Source organism: Argopecten irradians, chromosome 1, assembly GCF_041381155.1.
Source record: "Argopecten irradians isolate NY chromosome 1, Ai_NY, whole genome shotgun sequence".
Classification (NCBI taxonomy): domain Eukaryota; kingdom Metazoa; phylum Mollusca; class Bivalvia; order Pectinida; family Pectinidae; genus Argopecten; species Argopecten irradians.
The window spans coordinates 31,728,459-31,740,224 of record NC_091134.1 but is presented as its reverse complement, the minus strand read 5'-3'; the positions used below and the strand labels follow the sequence as shown (position 1 = coordinate 31,740,224).

Sequence of the window (11,766 nt, the reverse complement as noted above, 5' to 3'; positions counted from 1 at the left end):
AGTTATTTTCAGATAACCATGGGCTTCGAGTTCTAGTTAACGAGATCTGACATTATAAGCAATTGATTTCATGAGAAGCATTACAAACGGTGCTAGTGTTAGTATGTGTCAGTTCAGCCCTCGTCTTTTCGATGTTTGCTTACAATAGCAGACGTACAAATTCAAATTTTTATGACGAGAACATAGGTCAGTGTGGCAGTTTTTCATTCCTTAATAATCATAAAAAACCACCCATTATAGTGCGATCTTTATTTATTTGGTTATTAATACTAGTGAAATATGTTATTGTGTCGAGTCATTTCATTGGCTGCAATATTGATTTTAACAACCAGTAACGTTTAAAATAATGTCGGTTATCAATTTGTTATCATGTGAAATAGATGGCATTCTTTGATCTATTAAAGTAAACAATGAAATCATAAAGTATTCAATTCGGATAACACAAATACATTAATAAAATGTCAGATTTTTGTAATCGTTTTATAAGACATTTCAATGGTGTATGGAAGGCAGTCATTATTTATTAGTGGAATCTCTGATAAACTATTGTACTAATCTGATTTCATTATTTCTTTTCAATTTCAATTGCATTCTTTTTAACTTGCACTTTAAATTTTAATGTATGTTTTTGAGAAAAAGTGGTCTTTTATAAGGCATTTGGCAATTTTGCTCAATAGTATGTAATTTGCCTATCTCTTTAGTATGGGAGTTACAATTAAGAGATGCCCTATGTTTATGTATATAAATAGACCAATATGACACACAGAAATAAATATCTCTCTTAAATGTTCCCATAATGAGATATGTGAATTGAAAACGGCAATATATAGCAATTATCAGATCAGACATTCCACATTTAATTTTAAATTAATTATAATATAATCAGAATATTTACAAAACTCTGCATCATCGTTAAAGCTGATATGTCATAAAGATATTTTAGTGGTTATTATTTTGAAAGCGATACGTAAAGTGCATTAAAAGGTTTCACAGAAAGTTTTAATCATCCTTGTTTGAAGGATACATGAACTTCCTTCCTCATTTTAATCTGTATATGAATTCACCTTCATCACCCGGACCATACAATTTCATTGTAATTTATTCTTTTGTTTATTTGAAATAAATTTGGTTCAAGGTTTTCTTCATGCTTACAATATATATGTTTTGTAATTGCTTAAAACTTAAGCAAGTTGATTCTCTACTAATAGATTCTCTTTACTTATGCGAATACAAATACAAAATATAAAACACAGTTATATAATAAGCATATGTCAGATTAATTTTGAGAGTGTTTATCATTGAGAACGATGGATTGAGTGTATGATGAAATGATGCGTGCGGGTACACGTTTCAATATGAATAACAGAACAACAGATTTATTGCCTGCAAACGTTCTTCTCATAAACATTTAAAATGTATGTTGACAGTATATCCTTTGACGTTATTATGAAATATGTTAGATTCAATACATGTGAAGGCATGATGTTGGCTAAACGCTTTCTACAGACATGCAATTCCATTTCAGCACAGTGCGTATGTTTTATCATGAATCTTTAAGATATTTCTCATGTGTCAGTGGTGTATGAATGATCTAAGTATGACGGATGTTGGATAGAATCACTTTTAGTATATTTAAAGTAATGTAGCTCTGGCATTTTGTCTAGGGTAAATGTGTGAAGACCAATTTTTGAGATGTTATGTATTGTATATATATATATAAATAATTGGGGGAGTGAGATTGGAATGAAACCCAATCTATTCAAATCGGTTAAATTATTGTAAACGTTGTACATAGGCAATATTGTATTGAATAAAATGCCTGTGATAATATCTTAACTAAAATTGCTTTGTCATATTGAAAGTGCATGTCTTGGAAACATTTAAATACATTGGCACACACTAGACAAGAAACGCATTTCTCTTACCCCAGACAGGGCTATCCACAGTTTTACCGGTGTAAGATATTAAGAATCTTACCCCTCGGGTTGAGATTCTCCCGTCTCACCCCTAAGGGGGTGAACGATTCCATTAATCTATCCTGATTATGAACATATCTATCATATCTTTACTTCTGGTGTTATGTCTCATATTACAGGGTCTTAAATGAGTGTTCATTTGACATTACATTGTATCAACCATTCTAAAGAAGATTTTGTGTACCCGATGTATTAATCACATAACTACAAAAACCGACATTTCGAAGGATTTCAATGTCAAAATGGGCTGCAAAAATCCAGCGGAGACGGTCATTTTATTATCGCTTTCTTTATATACTGACTTCACCTCTTGAAGTCACTTCATAGTTTTGTTTGACGTCACATTGTATTCCTGACTGAGACCGCCAATGAAATCGTTCTATATCATATTACACTAGTGACACTAGTTTGACACTAGCAAAAATATTCCGCTGACAAATATCTAGATAACAGGCGGATCGTATGTAAACTTCATGATAGAATTTTGCGTTGACAAAATATTTTTTTATATCTTATAAATTTAAAAGATTGCATTTCCGTAATCATATCCTTCCCTATACTTTAAAATGTTACCACATTATGATGATATAACATCATGTTAGATTAGAAACTTATATGAATTACGTTTAAGAAGACGTTGACACAATCGGCGCACCATATAGGTGGTCAGACTAACTACAACGCTGATTTTTTAATATGATACTTCTCTTTGTAGATGTAGGTAAGATTGATAAATGTCCTATTTATACAAGGCATATCATTTCAGTGTTCTGTGATTTTCCTATTTCGTGAAACTTTTAACCATTTTCTGATGCTTTTCGACTGAAACTACCAAGTGACATCACACAGCACATCCCACCAGCCGGTCACATTATACTGACAACGGCCAGCAAGACATTTAATTTTATCATGTTGTAAATAACAAGCACTTTAAGCTGCATTCCTATAGTCATGAAGTGTTTGTAGGTATGATCGTTTCAATCGCATAATTTCTGTAGGTTTTGGGGAGTGCTTTAGTGTGTTTGATATGTTTCTTCCATTTTGTATGGGAGAGAAGAATAAGTTTAAATATACATGACAAGGTCAAAGGTGTTTATTTCAAATTGGCAGCTCAAAGTGGTTAGGGATATTTATCATGGATGAATTAGACAATTACAAATACACGAATAAAATTAAAATAGCACTTGTTTACAACAATTGGATTGAAAACATCTTAACGAACATTCTGGAGCATTCAGATATTATTGTCGTAGATTCGTTTTCCATCTTCCTCTCGTCTCGACGCTCCAGCAGCTGGACATGCCAGGTTGGATATTCCTAGAATGGTACCAGCTGATAAATCGGCCGCTTTTTGGCGACTTCCATTTCCGGTGGCATTCTTGTCCCCACGTGCTGCTCGAGATGGTGTGTTGGCAGTACTATTTGGGTCTGAAGGGTCCTCAAGATCTAATTCGCTCCAGCCGGCCTCAGATCCTTCACCATCAGAGTTTACGTAGGCAGCATTGACATGCACGCGCCCAAGGTTGTGGGTGGGAAGAGAATAGATAGGACCAACATTTCTCTGTGAAGCGTCATCGCTCTCTTCTGAATTTCTCCGACGTCTTCTGGAAAGCAACAGAAACTATTCATCATTGGTTTCTAGTGTCAAATTTCTAAAGTTAGGATATTAATGCATAAGACCTCACGTAGACTCTTGAATTATTTTTCTTGAAAACGTACCTTCTGCTACAGAGCATTACCATAACAACACCTCCAACAGCGGAGAGGACCGCTCCCGTACCTCCTACAATGTATGCTGCAAGTCGCCCTGGAAGGGAAATAATGACATACATTATTTTTATATTGTATGAGCTTGATACAGAAATACACTAGAATATTCCAATGAAGATATGCTGAAATTATTCACTTGAGCTCCTTTTAAGTAGAAAGATAATGTTTCTCTGGATTAGCTATATTAAAGTATTTGTTAATTCACCGAACAACATGACAATATTTGCATGGTTAGTAATCTTAAAGTTGTATGGTCTGTGACTTGCTGTAATTTTGGCATAGAAAAGTATTGAAAGTGTTACGGGTATTGCCGATGTTGACCACATGATACGACTTGTGAGGTTTCGGTCTATACAGGTATCACCGATGTCAGTCACGTTATGCAATTCGGTTTTCCGATATTACCCCAAAGTTTGAAACATGGCGTTGACTGTGGCGGTTCTTTCAAAACGTGTGATATTTCATGCGACATTTACCACTATGTCAATATTATACTGGTGTTTTTATGGATCTGAACCATCATATATTAGCATCTATATTCACAAATTGTATGTTTTATGACAATTTGTGATGGTGGAAATTAAAAGAAATACAACTTCAATCAAAGTCGTCCAGGAATCAATATATTATTAGATCACCTTGCCGATATCCTTCTATATAACAGGAGTGGTAGTTTCTAGTTTCAAAATGTTACTAGATTATATCACAATCGCTTAAATCTTTTAATTTTTGTGGAAACAAAATCCAGAACGAAAATGCCATGCCTTCAAGAAATATAATGCGATAGAAAGTCCGATTGCATATACCTGCTTCTGTAGGAAACTTGTTGTCGCTGTCATCATCATCACTCACGTGAGCTTGGGGTGGACGAGGAGGCGGGTTTTGCCCTTCTGTGTTGGCAGCTTTTTCAACATTTCGTGATGCAGTATTCCCAATGAATTCAACATCGCTAGGAAGCTTTGCTGCTTTTGTACCGTTTACTGGAGGTTTGGGACCTCTTGAAGGTGGACCTTTGTTTTGTGGCCAACGTCCCATCGGAGGTTGTCGTTGGTATCCACCCCATCGCTGAAACATAGGGCCATCTGCGAAAAGATCCAAGTTTCTATTTCGGCGTTGGCGCATGAATCTCCAAAAAGGTGTTGGGGGAGGATAGTACCTGCGATTGTAGGAAGGCGGAGGGATCTGAGGAGCTGTCTGATTACTCCCTCCGGGGCCAGTTGCGTTGACTCCCCTGATAGGTGCTGGTCCGTACGGCGAATAGGGTCTTGGCCCAAAGCGTTGCTCACCGTAGTAACCCCTGTCCCAGTAAGGTCGACGGTGTCTGTTTTGCGCATGATCAGGCCAAGTCGCACGTGCAGCATTTCTTCCCGAACCTTGTGTAGAATTCCTGTTGTCATAGTAAGGGTCCTGGAATGGTGAAACCGTGGTGAGGAATCTGTTATAGGCCGCCATGTCGTTGAAGGGGTTATTGTAGTAACCACCCATCTGTCTGTAGATCGGATCGGGGGCACCTGCCTGAGGACTTACTTGCTGGTCCTGTGCAGAAAACACTGCACCGCACTGGACTGACACTTCTTGGTTGGCACCGCTTGGCACTGTAATGATTTAAAAAGACAAAATAAAGATAATGCAAGCTTAAAGTAAGAATAAAAATTAATCCTAGAATGCCATTTTTTTCTATATAAAACATAGATGGACACTCAAACCAAGTTATCGTGATTTGTTCAGATTAGGCAGTGTGTTAAAAGGCATTTTAGCTTACTGGATTATACGGACAGAACCATAGAACAGCATCCCTTGTCTGGTTGCATTACTCTAACGACACAAATGCAAATCATGAGTAGAAACTATCAAGCATATAGAATATGTAGTGTCTTAGAACAAAAGTCGTCTTCACATGGTTAACCGCTCACCTCATGTTGAATGAGCAGAGGATATATCATTTTTCTTTCAAGGCTACCTGAATTATGGCTTTTAATGAGAAAAGGATTCATACCTGTGATTTTGGAAAGAAATCCATTATTGAAGAATGGTGATTTGGTTCCGTAAGTAAGACGGACAGATCCTTCGTACGTATCCTTTGTAACAGTCTTCCGTCCGCAGTGGTTGTTCTGCTTGTTCACGGCTGTCTGGTTGTTCCCCAATGATTTGCTCTCTACCAGAAGGTAGTTGGTGGCGCAGTGTGCAGGGTCCGTGTTGGACTGGACATAGTCCAGAGTAACCTGTCCATTCGCTTGACCTTTTATGATACACTCGCACGTGGAAGCTCCGCTCGCTGTCTTAGGAGACATGATGAATAGGTTAGAGAGCTGGACATTCGTGGTGGAATCGTGGCAAATATCGAACACTGACCAGGCTGAAAGACAAATTAAGACAACATTTTAATGCAATATGATTAATATGTTCAATAATAATATTTTCAATTTTGTGACATTGATAACAAATATAATCAGAAGAAGAAAGAGTTATCCCGACGGTGTTTTTGACCTAAATATGTGTTCTTCAACCGAATATGTAGATCTGAATAAAATCTTATGACAAATTCCATTACTCGTTGTATTCTTTCCTCGAGAGACAGTGGTAGATTAACAATGACTTTATGTATACTTACGATTTACACATTCATACTCCACATGGACAAAGTTACTACTGGTGCCACACTGGGGTATCATTTTCGAGGTTGTGCTGGGAAAACACCTGATCTTCCTGTTACACATCACTGACAGACGACTGTTGCTGTAGATGACGTCATCGCAGAACTCGTTAGGACTTCCACAAGACGCGAACGGACCTCCGCGGCCATGGATGACTTTTGACACGAGGATGCGCGTGCCAGGTATGTCATCACAACCCAAGGTTCCCGTCATGGTAGATGAAGAGGACAACAGATCTTCTGCCGAGTGTGAATCGTCATCATCTGACTGTCCAGAGAAAAAGCTTCCTGGTCCTCCAGGGCCCATTGGCCCTCCTTGTCCACTCTGTAGGCAGGCGTACCGCGTCTGTGCATCTATAAATTACAATGGTAGATTGGTAACAGGTGCGATTTCTGAATGTACAATGTAGATATGAGAAAAATGTAGAAATATACGCAAGAAAGTGTTGTTTTTCTCATCACTTAAAAAGTCAATTTACTGCAAAAGATTAATCCGCTTCTTTATGTTTATTCAAGTGTTGCTGAATGCGTAAATGACTATCAGTCGCGAAAGCAGTAGCACCGTGAAAAGTTCAAACATTTAAAATTCACAAAATCAAGAACTCGCAAAAACATCAATGTGGACAGTTTCCTGATTGCATGAATACTTTTGTTTGCAAAATTCGTCTATGCTTGTTCATTTCTCTTGAAACTTCTTGATGATTCTATCAAACTATGGGCATTTTGTATGATGTATTGCAGGTTTGTGTTTTCTCGTTTCATCCAGAAAAAAAACCCTCTAAACTTGTACGATCTTTTTCAACGGATATTTCTATCAAATAATTATAGAGGTGGTTTTCAGTATCTAATGCAAGGATGGTGAAAATGATAATCTGTTCCATTACTGCGGAATCATTTGAAGTATTTTATGTTGTTTGTACTGAATTTGTGAATGAAATAATTAACCAATTAACTTGTTCAGACTTGCTTTATGTGTCAGGTTTATCTTATCGTGTCTAGGTTTATCTTATCGTGTCTTTACATATTTGTATACGTTACTAGGCTTCCGGGGCATGGTGCTATATAGAAAAAATGAACAGGTCAACCCAGGGTCATGCAATAGATACCACTACAGGATGTCACAAACTCCTCATCACAAGAAATAAATTCTACATTATCAATGTTATATAGAATGGGTTCAGAAAATTCTGGTCAAGTTTGATAACAGTTTGATTAACGTATAATTTAGCGGACGTGATTAAAGATTAACACCCTCGATATCCCAGGGGTTACTATCACCGTCGCTATAATACGACAGTGAGTATCATCGAGGATTGGCGATTAAAAGATGGAGGGAGCTAGATCATACAGATAAGATTAAAGAAGATTTATAGTGACACGATACGGAAAGACAAAATATTCTTCCTATTAAGTCAAGCCTATCTATTACAAGTATGTTTGTAAACCATGTCAGTAGTTGTCATATACTGTAAACCATGATATTGTCGTGTGCATTTACTTTTCGCATAATTTGAGAGCGATGAGAACTAAGGGGGTATCCATGTGATCGATTTAAGTTTAGGTACAGCAGAACTTTCCGAAAACAAATCTTTATCAAAGAGGTATCAGGTAAAAACAAACCCAATTTACGTGTCATAATAATAAAGTTAATTTACAATTTTATAACTAAAGTCCTTGTGTAAACACGGATATTAAACGTACCAGCTGATTATAAGATAAACCTATACTAGACTGACAGGGCTACCAACACTTGTTTACATTATCTACATTGTATGTAGGTATGTATATATAAATAGATAAATGAACCGGACCTAGATGTTGATCCAGGATACATCACGGTGATAAATTAATCCAACTGTGTTATTTTAAATGTAATTACGAATTTAGGTTTCTGTGATCTTCTTTCAAAATTATCCTAAAATAGTATTGCATAAACATAGAACCTCTCTTCGGGTAAATATAAAAAATACAAATTCAGTAAGAAAATATATTTCCTTGTTACAAACATGAATGCTTTAGTAAAATGATACGCGCTCCTCCATTGTTGATTTCAATTTTCTTTTTTTAAAGAATAATATAAGAATATTGATGTGGTCGATAGGATCACTGACACCGACCTCAGTACGTACATCTGTAAATGAGTACTTTTCATACTGTTACTCACCACCGACACTTTGAGAATTTCAATACATACAATGTATGGGTTTTATTGTTACACAGGCATACACTGTATAATGAGAAATATCATCTTAGCCATAATACGAATGTGTTGGTATCAGTTTATATAAATGCATCTCTTTTTAGGCAAGCATTGTAGATATTGTACTCTTTAAATGTGACTGTTGTGCTATTAAAAGCACTCTCTTTGTCTTCGATTTCAGTGAACATAGATTGATGACAACAATAGAATTATTATCTAAGACAGATAAAAATTGATACGTTTTTGAGACTGTTTGACTATGACTGACTAATATACATTTAAAGATGCTCCACCGCCGACAGAGGATAAATGATGTTCTTCATTTGAACAATAACTAGTATTTAATCGTGTATATATATGTCTAATTAACACAAAAAATAATATAAAATCATTTATTTCGCCTTTTGTGCATGCGCAATCAGTACTTCATTCCATGTAGGATATAGTGACACGGAATTTTTTCGGGATGCAATTAATTATTTTTCATATCTTTAACTTGAAGTAAAATTAGAAGCTCAAACTTTTCAATGGTGGTAATGGTGTAAAGTAAGTAAATTTTGTAACTGAAGAAGAATACTAAATCGACTGCTCCTGTTTTTGATAGTGAAAAAATACCATTTGTCAGCGGTGGAGCATCTTTAATACATTTTTTTTTATTCTAAAATACACAAGAAACATTAATATCTTAATTGAATATTTAGACATAATAACTAAAGCAATCCTCGTTATGTTGCTTAGTGCAATTAACTGTGGAATAACGACAAATGAAAGGAGGAATACACTTAAATGATTACTCTAGATGAGAAAGACACATATTTTAAAAATTATGACGATGATGTTGTCTACACAGAATCATCACATTGTTATTTGTAATGTAATCACATAACATAATGTCATCATATTGTGTTTGACAGACGAACATTGACATTGCCCTGAGAGGTGACACAATGTAGCACATCATTACAATGCCTTCAGCATACAATACGTCACCTCGGCAGTGTAACACACTATGGGTCTTTTGACCCCCGTACACTACAGCACGCTCAACTGATCACAACATGGACTCAATGAGGTGGAGAATACTCTGTCAGTCAGGTGTTTAAAAATAAATAAAAATTCTGACAAATTATCTTCTTTTTTTCTCAACGGAATTTTGAATTCATAAAAAAATTTTTAGAAATGATCTTCTGTTACATTTCATTTCAAAATAATTCATATTTCCGTTTATTTAAAACCTTGAGTTAATGATAAGAACAATATGTTAGTGAGCACAAAGAAGACAATAACTTTACGTTGTATTACATATGTACATGTATTTGATGAAGGGTACTAACACAGCTATTTTTGTGATAAGTTAATGTCATCTGAAATTAAGAAGTCACGAAACACATTTATACAATCCAAATCAGACTACAAATTTGACTACGTGTTTTACAACACAAATAAACTACAACAAAATATCCTAAAGCAAAATCACTTATTCAAAACAGCACATCTGTTTTTTATGTTTTTTCTGTACAAATATATAACAAATAAATAAAGAGTATTACACTGAAGAAAAAATATCATAAGTCATAGTATTTAATTAAATTATTTATCAAAATGAAAACGTTTGTCGAAGAGCTTTCTTTAAGTAATGTTTTTTTACAAAATATAAATGGATGTCGTTTTCTCAATATCTTTTTCAATTTAACTCCATTAGTTCCTTCGGAAAATACTCACTAGATAGAGACCACAGGAACTGTAGGATAAAACAACGGACTATATCGCTGCATTTCATTTTCGTTGCCGAAGTTTTCAAGAACCCAATTCACACTCTCGTATGTCCAACTAAATCGTCGATATGAAAAGGTTTACATGGCGTAATTTCGTCTGTTTTGTTGCATGAATTACAAATATATATTTAACGTTCTTGGTCTGAACTGCGTTTTTCTGCAGTTACTTTGTTTGATTGTCCCAAAAAGATCCTGGCGGCCGTTTGTGAGGTCGCCGCTAGACGTCACATCCGATTAGTCCTAAGAATGGACACGCTTCATTTGATTTGGATTAATGAATGACAGGCAATTAATGTATCGATCAAAGTGACGTCATCCTGGAGACAATCCTACATTGTTATCGTCAAAGTATCTCTAAGTACCTGTCATTTTATTGTACATGTACTGAAATTAAAGGTGAGTTTCTCCGTATATGCGTTCATTCTCCGCGAACAAATAAATTACCGTTTCCGATTTTTGTATTTTTTTTCTTGATTTTATAAATTATGAGCCTTCCCGTAATGCCAAGTTTAACAAGTTAGTCGATGAATATGTAAATATATCTTGCTATCAAAACTGAAATAACTATTCCAAACCAATAATAAATTAGGAAGAACAGCAATTATCACAAATACGCAGGGATTCACCATTAACTGCGTTCTCAGCTTGAATAATAATAATAATAAACATATCCTTGAATTTTATGTTATACTAGGTGAGATCCGTATCCAATTAAAGGTCTGCATTGACAATATACATTATTACAATATAATTCGGGAGTGCATGTCGAAGGGGCTGATGCATTGAAGATTTATTTAAATTACTACATTGCAATCCAATATAATAAAACTAAATTAGTTTATTACATAACTACAAAAAAAAGTGTCTTATGCCAAGGAGTTACTTAATTTCAAAACTATATATGTCATTAAATATTATCAGATTTTTAAAAAAGTTTTCTTTTTCCACTATGCATTCTATCCTCAATCTCCCATTTTCATTGTAACCAATTCTCTACATAGGGAAATATTTTATACTCTCTTTTAATATTTTCCTAAGTAATTAAATTACCGTCTCCTTATTTCTTAATCTCTCTCCCTACCTCCTTTAAATCATGACACAGCTTATTTAAAAATTCTCCCTACTTCTTTCCTATCCGTTTTTGTACTTTATTAGTATCTTTCCCCCTCCGAATATTGCCATTTGTTTTACACTTTTGCTCTGTCTCTATTTACTTAGCATTATTGCGGTTTATATTTTTTGTGGAAAAAATATTTAAAGATAAAATACAATAAAAATTAATTAAATATATAAAAATGATGAAATTAAATTAAAAACAATTTTACTCAATGTCTTATCTAAACCATAGATGGAAGCTTGAAACATTCTATCCGTGGATAAAATTATTTAAAA

General features: G+C 34.9%; 1 protein-coding gene across 1 annotated transcript; it reads right to left on the bottom strand.

The window, feature by feature from the left end:
* Positions 1–3,054: 3,054 nt before the first annotated feature.
* On the bottom strand, positions 3,055–6,747 carry LOC138310305 (uncharacterized). The gene is made up of 5 exons (XM_069251446.1): positions 6,358–6,747; positions 5,743–6,102; positions 4,553–5,341; positions 3,696–3,783; positions 3,055–3,580 (listed from the first exon to the last, which is right to left on the bottom strand). Exons 1-5 carry the CDS (start codon positions 6,704–6,706, stop codon positions 3,211–3,213), a joined length of 1,956 nt encoding a protein of 651 aa, XP_069107547.1. The 5' UTR covers positions 6,707–6,747; the 3' UTR covers positions 3,055–3,210.
* Between the last annotated feature and the right edge of the window lie 5,019 nt (positions 6,748–11,766).